This window comes from Vipera ursinii (assembly GCF_947247035.1).
Source record: "Vipera ursinii genome assembly, chromosome: 1".
NCBI lineage: Eukaryota > Metazoa > Chordata > Lepidosauria > Squamata > Viperidae > Vipera > Vipera ursinii.
In genome coordinates, this window is record NC_139512.1 from 300430159 (window position 1) to 300448777 (window position 18619).

At 35.8% G+C, this 18619-nt stretch overlaps 1 protein-coding gene across 2 annotated transcripts in view; it reads right to left on the reverse strand.

Annotated features, from left to right (window-relative positions):
• LOC310632270 (uncharacterized protein) overlaps positions 1 to 18619 on the reverse strand; it is an 80776-nt gene that overhangs the window by 11444 nt on the left and 50713 nt on the right. For both annotated transcript variants that reach the window (XM_083349348.1, XM_083349347.1), the window contains exon 4: positions 10852 to 10905. In XM_083349348.1, coding sequence (XP_083205474.1) covers positions 10852 to 10905 — 54 coding nt within the window. The remainder of the gene's footprint in view (positions 1 to 10851; positions 10906 to 18619) is intronic.

The window sequence follows — 18619 nt, forward strand, 5'->3', positions numbered from 1 at the left end:
AAGGATAAATACTTGTTTAGTTCCCTCATAGGGCGGTTGCAATGTTGCTGGGGTAGCTTTATGTGAAAAGGTCAAATAACCATGCCAATGTCCTCATTAAGGGCAAAAAAAACCCCAGAGCTAATGTATTTACAAAGTTGTCAGGTGGCCACTGGTAATTGTACAAAGGGATAACTAGACAATGCCCAATCTTCTTTGAAAAGCTCTTTACAAAGAGAGGCTTTATGCTCTGTTACACATAACCAGGCATATTAGAAAATTAGCTGGATCTTGATTCTTACTCACATCAAGACAAGATAGCCATAGCTTTTATTTATCCTCACTGTCTTTGCACTTAAAATGATGTTGTTACGATATAATACAAAAAGAACATTTCAAACTCAAGTAAAAAATATATTTGTATGTGTTTGTATCAACAGAACAGACTGGGATATTTTAAAATATGTTCTACTTATAAATTGGCCTGGTAACAGATAGATACCTAATTCCCTTACATGGATAAAACAACAGAATTATGACTCAGTAGCTATCTGCTTTCCCTAATTTGGGAATGAGGACAATAGGTCATTAACTTTTCTCATTTTCTCTGGATTTTGTGAACTTTGTGGGTCTCAGAAAAGAGTTTATGTGCACTACTGGAATGCATCTTCTCTTACTTTCATGTATTTGGTTTCTATTCCAAGGACCTCTTGCTTGTACAAAAGCAATGCTGTTTTCCCTGTTTTTGTAGCTAATTCATACAACTTCCCAAGAGAATCATGATGGTTGGATGAAAACTCAAGACTATCTGAATGAGGTTAGGCTCTTGGCAAGCAATGGAAACAGCCATACCTTTAAGCCAGAGGGCTAATTTAACAAATTGTTCAGATACTTCTGAAATGAAGTCAATGTCAATTCAAAGAGTTCATGAAGAAATTTGTTTTACTGCAGAATAGAAGTATAAACCATGAACATGCCAAAGAAGTAGGAATTCAGTTCAGTTGAAAGAATATTCAGAATTCAGTTTTTGATATGATTCAGTCTAGAAAGTTATCAAAGAGGAAGCAATGCCATGCAGGAAGCAATACTATATAAAAAGTCCCTGGCATAACAAATATGGGATTATAGCCAACTTATTCCAAGATGGTCATTCCATATAAATTGAGACTACAACTTTCTAAATTCTCAGTCAATACAGCAGTTCTTGAAACCATAATTCCAACATAATAGAACACTTAAGCTGGAGAAGAGGGATCCAAGAGACCAGTTTCTTTAAGCTCCAAATATTTCCACAGCAAGCAAAGTAGATTTTTTTGTTATCATTAAGGCTAATTTTACAGAGGTCAATTTGGAATTTCCATAATATCCCATCAGAACCATATTAAGAAAACAGCATCTCTATTATATTGAGTCAGACCTCCTTCCTATTTAAGTATTGTTCCAAAGTAACTAAAGCACAGCAGGCTATAAGCCATTTGCATCAAAATAAATAAAGAGGCTCCTGCATCTTCAGTTAAAGCAAACCAAAGTCCCTTCTTAAAAATCTCAAAAAGTGCTGCCGGTCAATACAGGATGACCAAAATTTTGCTTCAATGTAAGAAAAACTTCCAGCTCTCCAGAATTTCAGACAGGGATCTTCTCCGGTCTTGCAGGAAATTCCAAGAGATAAACTTGTATTCTTTACCACTGAGCTATAGAAATATGTGGCACAAGCATCCTACCAACACAAGCTTTCAAAGGGTGTAGCTTTGAAAGGGTGCTGCTGGCACATGTACTTCTAAGACTTTATGGCCTTTATATGTAATGCAAATCAGATGCTAACCCCAAGGATCCACAGCACAAGGAATGAATAGCTTCCTTATGGCTAATGTGCAATGAGTGAAGATGCTCATGCATAGAACACCCAATAATTTGCATTGGTTCTAAACACTGCACTCTCATAAAGCTAAGCCATCCAAGGCAAACAATATTATCCATTCAGAAAGGCATTAGTGCTGCACATGCCAGCACAGTACATTTGCCTCTGGAAAAACTGCTTTACTAGCAGAGGTCAAGGATAAGAATCTTGGGTGTATTATACAGCAAAAGGATTAAATGAAAAGGAATCAAATTCCCACAAGCATCACAAAGGGGGGGGAAAAAGAACACTGACAATTTACTACCTCTGTAGAGAAAAACCTCTTTCTCCCAGATCACTGGATGAAATTTCCATCAGTTTATTCCCAATATATTTGAAAAACAGTCATGTAATCTCCCCTCCTCCAACACTATAAATGTATTTTTATATAAATATATCTGTTGTTGCATTCATTTATTCTTAATATCAAATATGTGCAAAATTTCTATGGGTCTCTGGGCTTGCATAGATAATTTTGAAAAGGTATGTCTAATTTTTCCTATCCAGAGATAAATTTCTGAAATGTTATTGGGGGGGGGGGTTTCAGCGTAGAATTAAGCCATACAAATTACTTATGCAGCAAAGCATCAAGGGATGCCAATTATCTAGATTTTTATAAAGCATATTTTGATATAGTTATGCTTATTGACAAGTTAACAAAAACATTCTAGCTATTAAATATGAGATTAATAGAATTTCTATCTGCTCCAACTTAGCCAGTTAATTTACTGTATTTAGGAAAAAAAAGATATTGTTTATGCAAATATATAGAACAAAATTGTTTTCATTATTGCAAATCATTAAAAAAAATAACATGTGGGTGAAAATCTAACAGGAGGAAGAATCGCATGCTTGTAAAGAGTTTCCATCACTGATTCCAGCCCTGTTCAATAGTGGCAATTTGCTACTGGAACACCTTTAATAAATGGCAGTTTATCCTCTGCTTAAAAGAAAGTCTATAATAGGTTTCCAAGATGGCTTGTTCCATTGCTGAACAGTTCCTATTGCCAGGAAGTTCCTCCTAATGCTTAGCCTAAATTCCTTTGCTTTTAACTTGATTTTGCCATGCTCTCCACTGCATCAGAAAACTAAATTCTTCCATCACCTTTATATATAGCAGCCTTCAAATATATTTAGGAGGCTGTAAATCTATGGTACTCATTCTCATATTTCGGTACAGAATCTTCATTGTATAAAGCTACTTTCTTCACAATTTTTAAAATTTCCAATTACTCATTATTACCACAAATAAAAAGTCTATAGTTAATTATTCTTGCTCTTATTTTCTTTCTCCTCTCCTTTCTATTCTCCTCTCTCTCCAATTGCTTTGCCCTGGTATAGCATATGGACAAGAATTACTAAAAACTAACATAGGAGGAAAAAATTATTTGTTTAACAGGAACCGCCTTCAAAATAGGACTTAAACTGTTCCACACTTAAATGCTTGATCCATAAGATTCTGTTTCTTGAATTCTCAGTAAGAATTTTGTCAAACAAAAAAGCAGATTATTGAAGAACAAAAATGAGATTAGAGATTAGATTGAACTATATCTGGGTGGAGTAAGGGTTTCTCTCCCTGTGTATAAGTGTGTTTGTGTGTGTGTGTGCATGTGAGAGAGAGGGAAAAGAAGAGAAAGGGGAGGGGGAGGGAGGGAGGGAGAGAGGGAGAGACAGAGAGAGAAAGAGAGTACCCATACTGTACACATACATTTGTGTATTGTCCGACCCATCCACTGTGATCATTAAGTTCACAGATGATACCACCGTAGTGGGTCTTATGCAGGTGGAGATGAAACAGCGTACAGGGGGGAGGTACAAAACTATCCCTATGGTGTTTAGAGAACAACTTGCACCTGAACATCAGCAAGACAAAGGAGATGGTGTTAGACTTCCGGAGGAAAAGAGAGGAACCTGCCACACTGTATATATCTAACCAAGAGTATACTTCCAAGATACTGATCTATAGCAATAGGATTTCAACATTCTTATTTCAAAATGCTGTCTAAAAGAGAATTGTAACCATTTGAAGCCATGTAAATGGAAATATAATTTATGTGATCCTCATTATAGATGAACTTACATAGTTAAGTAAATTGATATAACTTTTTTCTACATTTATGGAAGATCTTCATTCCAAAGTTCAAAGTTCAACATTAACAATCATTTATTTTATCTGTAAATTTGTTTGTAATTTTCCATATTGTTAAGGCAGTGGTCTTGCTGGGCTTCTTCCAAAGAGGTTTCTCCAAGGGTAGTAATGCCAGTTAAAAGATATGGGGCATGCCTTTTCTTCATCACCTACATTTCTCATCAATGGCTACACAGGCTTGTTGAAAGCTTTTGAAATCATGCATGCATCTATTTCATATTTCCATCCTTATAGACTGTTTTGTTAAAAAAAAAAAGAGAGGAAGGGAAAGGTAGGTAGGACAGTTCATGACAGTGATGTATGAACCGCATAAAGCTCAGTGAAATTGCTAAGAAGATAACGTGATACAGGTAGTCCTTGCTTAACGACTATTTATTGAGCAACCATTCAAAGTTACAACGACACTGAAAATCATGCTGTATCTTTGCCAAAACAGTCAGCATAATGGATTATTTGCAACCGGCAAAGGGGATTTTAAAATCAAGAGTTCTCATTGATTGAAGACTTAAAGTATTCTTAACAGAAATCAAGGGAGGGACTGCATCAGATAATAAGCAGATTCAAAAGGCAGACACCATAGAACATTGAAAATGATCAGCTGCCAAATCAATTCTTCCCAGTACATTTCAAAGATGTAAAACATCTATAAGAAAGAGAAATGCATTGGCCACTATCTAAATGGGCATGGTATAAATTCTGTAAATAAATGCATCATGTTCAAATTCTAACTTACTGTTTCCCAGAACGTATCAAAACAGATTATTCTTTCTGGCATGTATCAGAATAACTACCGTTTTTTAGTTCTGCTGATTATGAAAATGTTATCTTTGACAAGCTAATATCCTACAAAAGAAAGCTACAAACAATATTCTTACCATTCATCTTCATCTCCTAAATTTATTTTACTATTGAAATGATCCATTTTCATCCTCAGGGTTCAAATTAAAAATAATCATTTTTGGTAAGAAAAAAACTAAGTTGTCCTTGCTACTCTCTGAGCTTGCTTGTTTTCTTGCAGACATTTCATTACCAAAACTAGGTAACATCATTAGTACTAGTCATGTTAACTAATTTGGATAAAGAAATATCTGCAAGAAAACAACCAAGCTCAGAGAGCACCAAGGGTACCTCATTTCAACCATGAGCTATAAATATTCACCTTTATTGGAAAAAACTAAAGTAGATTTTACTAAGTTATATTCTCTTATATTATATCCATTAATTTGTTTTCAGATTGAGTTTTATTGCCAGACTATATGTATGAATGCAACAACTAAATTATTTGAGTAGCTGTTCATCTCTTCAATTATATTGTCTTTGATTATAGTACAGTACAATACATTTTGTTCATTTTTGGCACAAGGCAAAACCTTTGCCAAAGAAGTAAAATCTTGAATGCCTACTCAATTCCAAGCTGAAAAATAAAATTGTTGTTTTAAGAGGGCACAAAGTTTCACCTGTCTACAGTGGCTTTTCAGACTACTGAAAGAAGAATTAAGGGAAATTGTTTGATGACTGATCCAAATCCAAGGAACTAATGGTATCAAGATAAGACACAATCTTTCTCTTTTCTGTTCCAGCTTAATTTATATTGCAAACAGCACAAATGAAGTGAAGAACTGTATGGCAATTAAATTACCAGGAAAAAAGAGATGAAAATAGGGGAGTCTTCTCTATATCTAGAAATTCTCTGATACATGTAAGGTACTTGGCATCTACTTTAAGATAGTCCCCTGATTAATTTGCTAGAACTATAGCCAAAGTGACAGTCCAAGTTTGAAGTATTCATATCTTTGAAAGATCTCAAAAGTTTCTAAGACTATTTTTTAAAAGCTCTTTAGAAAAATGTGGGGGAAAACATGACTGAACACAGAGGAACAAGAAATAGAAGTGATGAACTAAAAGAATGGCTGTTGGGTTCTGAACATAGCATTCCTTTTATAGAGAAAAAATCGCCTCAGTATTTTATGCTGAGTTGATCTAATATGGAATTCATTCTGGTTGGTTGTGTGTCAATAGGAGACAAGCCAAAACAGGCAATATAGGCACATGTACAAAATGTTGTATGAAATAATTAAAAGAGATTGACTATCCCTCATCCTGCAACAACAAAAAAAGAGTTCAACATGTTGAATAGCTTGCAAGAACCTTAGAATGTTTCAATTAAAAAACAAAACAAAACAAAACAACAAATCCAGAGGTGGAAGGGAAGAACTGCCAGCATGCTGGGACTCCAGTTCTCAGATGGGAGAAGCGGTGGCAGACTGGTACTGGAAACAGGACGCCACTGGAGTGGAATTGGGACAGCAATAGAAGAATAGCACCTATAAAGGTTTTTATTTCATATCATATTTTCAAAGGATCTTGTTCCATGGCCTAAAAGGTCATTTTCCAGATGATTTCAAAAACGTGGTACAAATTAAGCCCTTGCAACAGTTATCTTACAGATCATTTTTATGCATGATGCACTCAAAGGCTGCATGGGATTTTTTAATTCATTTTTGCTTCCACATTTTTAAAATGGCATTGTTGCATGCCTTGATTTACTGGGTACCGCCTTTGTAGGTTTTAGAAGAAAAGCTAGAAATAGAAATCATAATTACAGCTAGGAAAAGAAACCTTTTTTCAGCTTCAGGTGGTAATATATTTGCTGGTGAAAGAATAAGAACAACTCTGCACTGCTTTGAAAAACAGAGCAAACACACGTACACCAAAAAGGCACAAATCTCTTTCTCTAGACCTCAGAATGCTACGGAGAATTGTGGGCTACAGCAATCCACGCTAATCTGGGAACAAATCCCTTTCCTAGGTTGCATTTTGCCTTAATCCATAGAAATGTATTTCCTTTTTCCTTTGCCTCAGAGATGGAAACAAGTTTTCCAAATCCTTTAAACTTCAGAACAGTGAGGTTTACATAGTGAAATTAATACCTACAGTAGCATCATTTAGGATCTATTTAGTTGTATTTATCTCCTTGTCCGTTAAGAAAGAAAAAAAAATCAAGACAGGGTGACAGATTGTAGAATGCCTTTCAGAAGTGAGTGTCCTATTTGGGCAATATGAAGATGTGTTCTTGAGCTTTACTTCAAGAAATCAGAAGAAAGAATAGCCACTATGTAGTGAGCAGGCTAACCAAATTAGTTCCCTTCCAAAGCATGGCATTATAGAAAAAACATTTTAAAAAATCTGGTTATTTGGCAGCAATCTGCTGCAAGTCACTCAGTAGTGTTTCATTAGCACTTCCTCAGTTATCCTCCATTTAAAAAAAAGCTAGCAGAAAACCTTAACATTGGCTGACTTAGGCTAGCAATGTCAAAAGCCTCTGGCTGGGGAAAAAAAAGGCCCAGACAGATGAGGATTCTGCTTCCATCATTAAAGGCATCTGTCAATTTGCAATTATCATAAACAAGATGCCATTTACTTGGCCTCTGCATCAATCCATCCTCAAATTTTGCCCTATGTTCACAAGAAGAAGAAATCACAGGATGAAAGGTATGGAATTTGAGTTTATTTATTAGATTTTTATCCCACCTTTATTACTTTATAGGTAACTCAAGGAAGCAAACATATATAATACTCGTCTATGTTTTTCCAAAAGGCAACTGGACTTTTTTCTTCAACTGAAGAAGCTTCTTGGATCAGACGTGAAACATTTTCAAGGAAAAAACAAGAAAGTCCAATTGTGTTTTGGAAAAGCACCTTTGGGGTACATAATACTGCTTTCTCCTCCTATTTCCCCACAATAATAACCCTGTGATGTGGGTTGGGCTCAGAGAGACTGACTGGCCCAAAGTCACCCAACTGGCTTTTATGCCTAAGGCAAAATTAGAACTCATAGCCTTCTGGTTTCTAAGTCAGATTTTTAACCAGTACACCAAACTGACTGAAATTAAATTGTTTATCAAATAATTATTTCATTTGTAGAACTATAGGCTGTGCAGAAATAATTCTTGAAATGCTTCCATAGTGTACACTTCTACCCTATTTCTTTATGAGGGACCAATTTATCTATATTTTCTAGTTGCCTTATTTTAATACAGAGCATTCAGAAACAAGAAAAATGAGGGGGGAAGAGTGCAAAGTTTCAGTTTTAGGCAAAACAAACCCCCTTTATTCTGGGGGTTAGCAAAGGTATACAGTACCCTGTTTTACAGAAACAGCATTTCAACTGGAAAGTATACCTCAGCTTGTGGATATTGAAAGCTAATACACAGTCATTAAAATGAAGGTACTGTGAAGAATTGTTCAGAAACTTCAGGAGTCCATAAGAAGTTGACATTGTCAATTTATAATTTCTTTCCCACAAGTTTTGCCATTTTTCTAATTCTATATCATTTGCAAAAGTTTTAGCCCATCTTATCATCGTTTCTTTAACTTGTTCGCTTTCCATTTTCAAATTTAATAGAAAATTATAAATTTTCTTAATTAGTTTCTCATCAGAGGTTAATAATATCAAACAAGGTTTGCTCCTTATAAAATCCATACAGTTTTAACATCTAACTTACATTTGTAAGTATGCCCACCATGATAGATTGATACCCTGATTTTCCATTTCTTGTTTAGATTTTAAGTTCCCATCAGAATTTAGAATATTTCTGTATGCTTGGATTTTTTCAAAATTGACTAAATTTGGATGTACGAATACGTCCATTGTTGAAAGCCAACCTGGAATTTTCAGATATATTTTACACTTTATTTTTCCCATGTTGATAATAGTGTATTTCCTATATATTGGTTTTGAAAGTACTTATGGATTTTATTTTTCCCATACCATAAAAAAGTGTGCCACCCAGTTGTAAATCATGTCCCTCCAAATATAACAACCTTTTGTTTCTAAGAATTATCCATTCTTTTACCCATGTTAATACAGATGCTTGATAATATAAGACCCACTGTGGTTTCTTGTAACATTTTCATCTTGATTCTAGCTTTCTTTTCTTGCCAAATGAATTTCAAAATTAATGGATTTAAATCTTCAGAGAAGATTTCTTTTCTTATAAAGAAAACCTATATAAAATGTTTTATAAATGGCACTTGCCACCAGCAAGATTAGCAAAAATGTTTAAAAACATGTCACATAGATGTTGGAAATGCAAACACAAGTCAGGTACTTATTACCATGTTTGGTGGATAGATTGACTGAGGTTGAAAGAAAAAGAAGAAACTGAATATTATCAAACGTGGGACATTTTATCAATGGCTAGAGGAAAGAATAAAAGATTAGGAATTAAATCTGTATTAGTGAACGTAAACTCAGACAACACGTTTGTTGAAAAAGTACTACTGAATGTATGAAAAAAAATCAATAAAAATCTTATATATAATAAAAAAGAAACTTCAGGAGTCCAAATCATTACTTTACTGACTAATCAACTGCAAAGCAAGTACATTATTTTCACATTCACGTTTCTATTGTTTTTCTCGTACAATGATAAACATAGTTTCGCCTTCTTTATAACAGGTCTATTGATAGAGCAGACATGTGTTTTTCTCTGCATAGTTACCCCTGGTAATAAATAACTAATATTTCTTAATCATCTCAAATATACAAACCTAAATTTGGCTTAATTATTCAGAAATGTAATTCAAGCTGCTGGTTATCTTCAAGAGCTTTTATTCCAAATAGAAATTGCCTGCCTCAGAAACACTCTTCTCTTGTCGTGTGGTGGTGATGAGCAATTTCTAAAGGAGGTTCCTTTGTGTGGAATGGATTCCATCCAGAATAAAACCTGCACTCTCCTAATATTTATGAAGTGTTTAAAAACTTGCTTAGTCCAAAAGCTTTTGGGAACCAAAGCAGCTGTTAGGTGGTTGCACTTGGTACAATTTAAGGGCGCTAGTAACATGTATTGTTACTGGTTGTGATGATTAGATCGGTTACTCGCATTTGTTTTATGGTTATTGCATTTCTTTACTATGTTATTCTATCAGTATGCTTGCAAGCCATTTAGTGTTACAGTGATTTGAAGTGGCATATAAGCTTCCATCAAGAAAATAATGGCTTGAATATAAACATCTTCTGAAATGTTCTTGTGATATAATGGGGCAATAATACAATCCATCATTGGCTAAAGTTAAGCGACTTAGGAGAGGGTGGATTAAAAAAAACATGGATTTTGCAAGAGCTGAATATAAAAAAGGAAACAGATGTAAATATACCATCGTCCCTATTATAGGATTATTACCTTCAGTTATTAACTTATCCTACTAGTTTAACCTACAACATTAACTTATCCTATAATATCCTAATTGATGTCTTTCTCTGACTATCCCAGCTTAATCTTACAGCCAATTTTTTTTAATCTCCTTACTCAGATTATAAAAATATGAAAGCTCTTTTTTCTTCATGATTGGCAATACTGTGCTTATTTGCTACCTTCTTCACCTGAAATGAGGTACTCAAGCTATCCTCTGAGGCAATTAATAGTTGAAGAACTTTAACATGTTAAGCTTTCTACTATCTAGGAAACTATGGCAACTATGACAAAATTGTGTGTGTTTGCAAATTTTTCAGAGCAAATGAATGGCATGCTAAACCTTGCTTTCCAGAATATAAGCAAAGCAAGGACAAACAAGTGGGAGCTGAAACTTACATTTTAAATATGAATTTAATTACATTTTCATTCAATTAATCAAGTTCAGTTAATACGATTATCCCCCCTACATTTAATTCTTTGCACTACCCAGTCTATGTTACTAAAAACCAAGAACTTTTACAAGGGAACTTGTAAGGCCATCAGCTGTGGATATTTGCTCTACGGAACACACATGATTTTGACACAAACGATGGAAGGGAAAAGGAAAATGTATCTATGGCTCAACTTACGCGAATTTTGATGATCCTTGTCTTTGTACCACAATTCTTCTTAAACAGCATCTTCTAAAAGAGAAGGAAAAACCTAAGGTGAAAGTCAGCTGAAGCTTGAATGAGGAATGTAACATCACCTCATAATGATCATCAGTAGAGTACTAGAAAGGAGCATGAAGAGTGCATTAAAGTATTTTTTTAAAAAAATCCCACACTTTGAACTTAATGGGTGTTATTGTGTTGGAAATGGGGAGCAGCTCCGAATGACTGTGTGATCTCCAAATGAGATAGAAGAAAAAGAGACTAAACTTCTCCTGGTTGCAGGTATTACACAGTTGGTATATAATAGGACTCCCTTGGTAATAACTCACCTTTTTTTATGTTATCCTGTTATATTTTACTCTTGGTTAACTAAGACGGCCTTTCACACAGCTGTGTGCCTGATATGATTATCAAGATGCAATTCATTCTAAAAAAAAAAATCACAAGCATTTTTCTGTATACAGTCGTTGTGATTCCCTACATGCCCAAATTTTAAATATTAGTTTAGCAATATTTTTACCCTTCCCTAAACAATTATTTTACAGTGTTCACTGAAGAAAAGGACCATTAAACCCATTTAAATTCATTGCACAGGTTTAATTTAAGGAGAAATCAACAGTTTAAAAAATTAAATGACATATAAATTTTAAACTTTAAAAAATTTCAAAGGACAATTGCTGAATTATGCCCTTGTAAAACGAAAAGGTGTGTCCTCTGAATGTTGGTTCTACCCTTGGTATTTCTCATTTAATTGAAGTGAGATAAAACTAAAAAGCTACTATGTAAAAAAGTTTACCTGCCTTTCTCCAACTGCATCCTAATTGCCCACAGACACTGCTACTCTTGAATGCCACAGCTCATAAAAAGCTCAGTGAAAACATCAGTTTAATGAAAGACCGTATCAAAATGGCACCATTATTACCACAATATATCCCCCAAAATTTCACCCTGAAAGATGATTTAGGCAAATAAGATCTATCAGACATGGCCTATCCTCATTTTCCCATCTTAATTAGGTACAAAATGAACTCAGAGGTTCACAAGAGAAACTCTACTATCAGAAATCCAGTTTTTTTAAAAAAAAATCAAGTTAAAAACAATTCCATGTTTAGAAACCTATCTAATTACAAATTAGAACAAGTGGAATTGTTCCAGGTAAAACAAAGTTGATAGAAAGAAACAGGAATCACCCAGGATTAATCCAAAATAGTCCTGCAAAATGGATTCAGATTAACTAGCATTTGGAATTATTAACTGACAATGTTTTGTAAGAATCTTCTCAGCTGGGAAATATAAAGCAAAGCAATCCAACAGCAAATTGTGGGCAAAGGAAAAGTTTTTGGGAGATTATCTACAACTAGTCTGCTGGATTACAACAAGTAGAGCATATACTTTCTATGCTGAAGGTCAAAGGATCAATCGATGGCCAGCTTCTGCATGTACAACTGGGAAAGACTTGGCTGCAATACTGGAATCAATCAGTCAAAATTGGTAACACTGTACTGGGCTAGATGGACTTCATATAAGCCCAATGCAGCCATTCCTAGACAATAATTAATTCATAGTTCACTGCTCAGAGAAAACAAAATTAAAACAAAAACAAAATTAAAAAGAACAGAGCAGACTGGGGTAGTGTAGGAAATGACCAGGCTGAGCCCGAGGGTGGAGTCAAATGCATCATTAGTTCCCTTGCAATCCATTGACTCTCATCTGGTGCCAATTTGCCTTGTCTGTTAGTAGTACAGATTCTTGTGTATAGGTAGCATGAAATAAACTTGTAATACTTTCGAACGCCATTCTGGTTCCTGATTTCTTGCACCTGACAGTTGGGTGGGTGAGTTTCTGAAAAAGTTAGCAAGGACAATGCACGGAACTATACCAATCTCAGAAACCTTTGTTTTTTAAAATAAAGATCATGTTCTGACTGGCAACATACACTATGAGAACAATTTTGTAAACAATCACATCCTTAAGGGAGCCATTTTGTAATGACACCCAGAGTTCCTGTCAAAAATTTTAAAATGAGTGCAATCTTCTACTTTAAGAATTCCTGCCTATTTGTCCTTGCTCATTATATTTACATTTTCTTCAATGGAACATGAAAACTTATGTGGGGAAAATATCTAATTAGGACCTCATAAAATATAGCTACAACCTGCTTTTTCTCTACTCCTATGCATTTGCTGGTTGCTGAAATGCAGTCACTTTTTATGCAGGGCTAAACAGAGCATTGTATGAAAACGTTAGTGCTATCTGCTACTACTGAATACTAGCAACTTAACATTAAATTTCTTGCTATCTTTTTGTTGTATGCCTCTTAGAGAAAGTATTGCCCTACTAAGGCAATCTTAAAAGCCTTTAAAATAAATTAATTTAGCAGCATCTTAATGTGCCAAATTCTAGTAAGTAAAGCTCCTACTCCCCCCATGCCAGGGAAAAATAGTGCCAGCTACTTTTCTAGATCGCTGACTATTAAATGCAGCAAAACAAGATCCCATAGTTGCCAATTCTTATTCTGCAATGTCATGTCATAAAGTACCTTCCCATTTTGTTAAGAATTTGTTTAAACTATTTATATTAGCAATAGCTGAGGATGCCAAGTATTTCAACTTGAAACTTCCTGCATCTGCTCTTCCTTATTTAGCAATGTGAAAGAATCTGACATAGGTTTGTAAGGGAATTGGTCTTATAATGGACTGCACATTTACAGTAACAGTAAAAAAAAAGTCTGATGTTGTTTTCGTTCTCATCCAAAATCTGCAAAAATATACGATGTCTCCTTGCAGAAAACAAGCATGCATCACGAAAATTTATATTAGAATAATTTATGTATATTAGAGAAATTAGCATGTTGAAAACTCCAGTAGGGAAATTTGGGAATAACAAACTCCTGTGAAGTCTACAGCTGACTTTTAACTGAAGAAATCACAATACAATAAAAATGTACAATAGTAACACCAGATTTATAGAAGTATTCATATTTATTAGATTTTTATCTTGCCTTTCATTCAGAGCTTGAGACAAAATGTACACCACTCAGTGATCAGGGATTGGAGAGAGTAAATCTGAACCTGGGTTGAACCCAGTGGTGGGATTCAGCCAGTTCACACCAATTCAGCAGAACCGGTAGCTAATTTTTTGTTGTCCAGGCCCAGAATGGACTTCCGGAAGCGGCACCCACACAGAGAACCGGTTGTTCACATATCTGAATCCCACCACTGGTTGAACCCAATGCCAATTCAACACTTTAGCTAGTATACCACTATCTTACGCTCACTAAATCAGACATCTCCCTGCTTTTTGCACCCCTTGTTCTGCCTCTAAGTATCTGCTTGACATGCATAACAGCACACATTAATTTCTACTGCCATGCAGTAGAGTCATGGAACAGCTTCTCCAATAGTTTCGAAAGTTAAGTGTTGCAAAGGCTACAAATATTACATTTGTTTGTTTGTATCCTGCTTTTATTAGCTTTACAACTAACTCAAGGCAGCCAAACATATCCAACACCCCTTCTCCTCCTATTTTCTCCACAAGAACAACCATGTGAGGTGGGTTGGGCTGAGACAGGGTGATTGTCCAAAGCTACCCAGCTGACTTTATGGCTAAGGCGCGACTTGAACTTGCTTTAGCACAAGATTAAACTGGCTCTTATCCTGCCTTTCCTTTGGGAACTCAAGACAGAGTATCTCCCCTCATTTTATATACTGTATGTACCAGCCTGGGGGTTAGGCTAAACTAGGAGAAGTTGAAGTCAAAATCATCAGCTGGCTTCAATTGGGGATTTGAACCTTGAACTCTCCAGTCCCAGTTCAATATATTAACTATTATACCGCGCAGACTCATTGTGAGATAGCAATTCATACCAAGAAGGGGTAATATCAAATTACTTCTTTCCAATCTTATTGTCTTCTTTCTTCCCCCTTTATGCCTTAGACTTCTATTGCTTTTAATGAGATGGACCAGCTTGTTCCTCACCAAGTCGTTCAGACCTTTTCAGCAATCTTTGATAGCCATTTTTTCTCTTTTTTCTCACCCCCATGCTTCGTTAGGCCCTTTTTCTACTTCTCCCATGTGCAAGCTGCATATACCTTTTCTATTACATATTTGTCCTGAATACCAAATATACTATTACTTTGTCCTAATGGCATATTCAGCTTGAAACTTTCAGAAGACGAAAAGTGATTTTGTTGAATCTTAGGACATGGAAAATGCACAAAATACACTGGTAAGTTATACCACCTGGGTCAACAACCATCATACAATATTCCATATACAATAAGACTTAGAATTTCACAATCAGTTGAAGTTAGGAAGTTTTTTCTTAATTCCAGGTTGCTTCTCTCCTTGAGTAGTTTCCATCCATTATTTCTTGTCCTGCCCTCTGGTGCTTTGGAAAATAAGCTCTTCTTTGTGGCAGCCCCTCAAGTACCGGAATACTGCTATCATGTGCTAGTCCACACTGCTAGTCCTTCTTGTCTCTAGACTAGCCAAACCCAAATCCTACAACTGTTCTTCCTATGTTTTAGTCTCCTGGCCTTTAATCATCTTAATTGTTCTTCTTTGCACGTTTTCCAAAGTCTCAACATCTTTTTTGTAATGTGACCCAAAACTGGATGCAGTATTCCAGACTTTATAAAGCAGTATTAATAATTCATGTGATCTTGATTCTACGTCTCTGTTTATACAATCAAGGGTTGTATTAGCTTTTTTGGCTCCTGCTGCACACTGCTGGCTCATGTTTAAGTAATCGTCCACTAGGACTCCAAGGTCCCTCTCACAATTACTGTTTTTGAGTCAGGTTTTGCCTAATCTGTATTTGTACCTCTGGCTTTTCCTGCCTAAGTGTAAAAACCTCGTTTTTCTCCACATTAAATTTCATGTTGTTGGATAGGGCCCATTGTTCAAGTCTGTCAAGATCTTTTTGGATCCCGAGCTTGTCTTCTGGGGTGTTGGCTATTCCTGCCAGTTTAGTGTCATCTGCAAATCTGATGAGTTCCCCTTCCATTCCCACATCTAAGTCATTTATGAAGATATTGAAGAGTACTGGGCCTAAGATGGAACCTTGTGGTACTCCACTGCTTACTTCCCTCCATGTGGATGTAGTACCATTAAGGACAACTCGTTGAGTATGGTTTGTCAGCTAGTTACAAATCCATCTGGTGTTGATGCTGTCTATCCCATATTTTTCTAGCTTACCAAGGAGTAGACTGAGGTCTACTTTGTTGAATGCCTTGCTGAATACTAAGTATCCTATGTCCACAGCATTTTGCGGGTCTACTAGTTTAGTCACTTTATTAAAGAATGAAATAAGATTGGTTTGGCATGATTCGTTCAGGATTTCTAGGAGTTGAAGTCCATGAGTCATAAAAGAGCCGAGGTTGCCTACCCCTGGCCTAGACAATGGGCGTGTGTCTCAACTTCTATAGGGAGTGTTAATGGACTATGTTATTACTTACACAACAAAAAATAATGCTTCGGAGTTTATTGGACTTCCATTACACCTGTACAGTAAAGGATTATTTACGACAGTATAATGTTGCAAATGCAATAAAACAAAGCTTCTTTAAAAGACATGTTTCTACAATGTCCTATATTAAACTAAGTTTGTGGAGAAAGTAGTGAACTATATAATTGTGACTGCAACAGAAGCTAAAATTTTCAGAGTATCACATTCTCCTGAATTAAATATCTAGTATGTGAATTTTGACAATTGGACAATGAAAATGGATTCCCTGTGCCTTTACTATAGGAAAAAAGACTGTACTGCAACACTCAAAAGATGAATACACGGCTCCATTTACTCAAAGGACTGAGGACTTGCTCACACATTATTTATGAGTGAATAATGAATAATACACAGACTTTGTATGCATAAATATAATAAAATATGGGACTCCATACAAAATATAGTGGATAAGTGTATTAGAATTACACACACACATATCTGCATAATGCTTATAGATAATAAAAGGAATATATCTGTGTTTTGTTCCTTCTTTCCCCTTTTTCTGCTACTATTTCAAAAGCAATTAAATTTATGTTAAAAACACTAGAGATTGAAAAGCTAAACTTCTGACAATTCAATCCTGCTCTTGCCTACAGGGATCAAACTAAAAAATGAAATAGTCATACATCTCTTATCCTTTGCCCATTCAAATATATTACTGCTGTGTTTCTTTCACCTAGAGATTGGAGCATACGCAAATTTTTTCAGATGGGAGAAAGTCCACACTTTCTGAAGCTTCAGTTACAAAAAGCCAAATACAAGGCAACCAATCTCCCTGAAAGATTAGAAGAAAAAAAACAATCATGTGTTTCTCTCACCATATTTTCTACAAAGCTAAAATATACTAGACAATCTGGGAACCGTTGGGTCATCATTTCAGAGATATTTCCTTGTGGGAAGCTGGCAGGGAGCATTAGAAATAACTATCATGTGACCGTGGCTGACTGCAGTAGTATGATGGCACGGAAGAAGTCACAACGTTGCCAAATTTCAATTCCATGCAAGTTATGTTCCTGGATTCTGGATGCATTGTGCAAATTAGCTCATTCATTCAACAATTTTTTTTATTTTTTTATTTTAATTCCATTTATATCCCGCCCTTCTCCGAAGACTCAGGGCGGCTTACAAGCTTGTTGCCCTATGATGCACCATTTTGGCCAACAAACAGACAGGAGTTTTTTTAGTAGTATATTGTTCATTTGAGGAAACAACTAGTAAACGTTTTGGGTAAAAATGGGAAAGTGTCATTGAAAAAAGCAGTCTTTCATGTGCTACTTCCAAGTTAAGTGTGACTGAACAGAACGATGTGAACTGTAGTCTGATCCATCTGGAAAGCACCAAATTGGAGAAGAATGAGGTAGCGGCTTCTCTGAGGCCTCCAAAGCTGAATCATAAATCTCTGTTAGGGTTAAGCAGAGCAAGCTCTCCTTCTGAAATTGCATTAATTTCCTGTCTCTACTCAGACTGAAGATAAGCAAAAGCAGCTGGTCCTGAGGTAATCCATTCTACAAGGAAGATCCAAGAAATCAGGCTGGAGCATATTCTTGGGAGCAGGAGAAGAAAGAGAACAAACCAACAGATGTTACTTTTTACAGTACTAGCAAAATGCCTGGTTCTATGGCCATGGCCTGCCTCCCTGCTTCCCAGGAAATTGATGAACTAAATTCGATTACTCTTCATAGGGACTTGTATCCCTTCCCCTCAGAGCAAATTAAGCAACATGGCAAACACATCTTTGCAGATTAGCAAGGAAAAGCATAACGCTGCACAGCACACACTGACGAGACATTCTGAGGAAGCCAATTCTCTCCTACCTATCCAGAGCTCTGTTTTCCTCATTTCATTCAGGAAAGTGGCACAGAATCAGTCCTACACTCACAAACAGCAGCGCTGAGACAACATTAACTCCATCATCTGCTAACAGAAAAATATGGCATATAAACCAGAAGGTGAAATAAGGAGTGCTTAGCTAGACCTAAATTCCACATATTTCATAGACACACAGGTACCAAGGCCAACTTTTTTTTTCAAAATCAAAATTTTCTTTAACACAAAGAATCAGGGAGCAAATCTTTCACTAGCAATGAGATGCAGTGATAGCAAAATACATACTCCTTCAATTTCAGAATGCAATACTCGTGGTTAAAAGCATCATGGAACTCTTAATTCTGGCTGGTAAACTCAGTATGTCCAGCCCCAAACCATCCTTGTTTGTGTCTAAAAAAACCCCTCTGC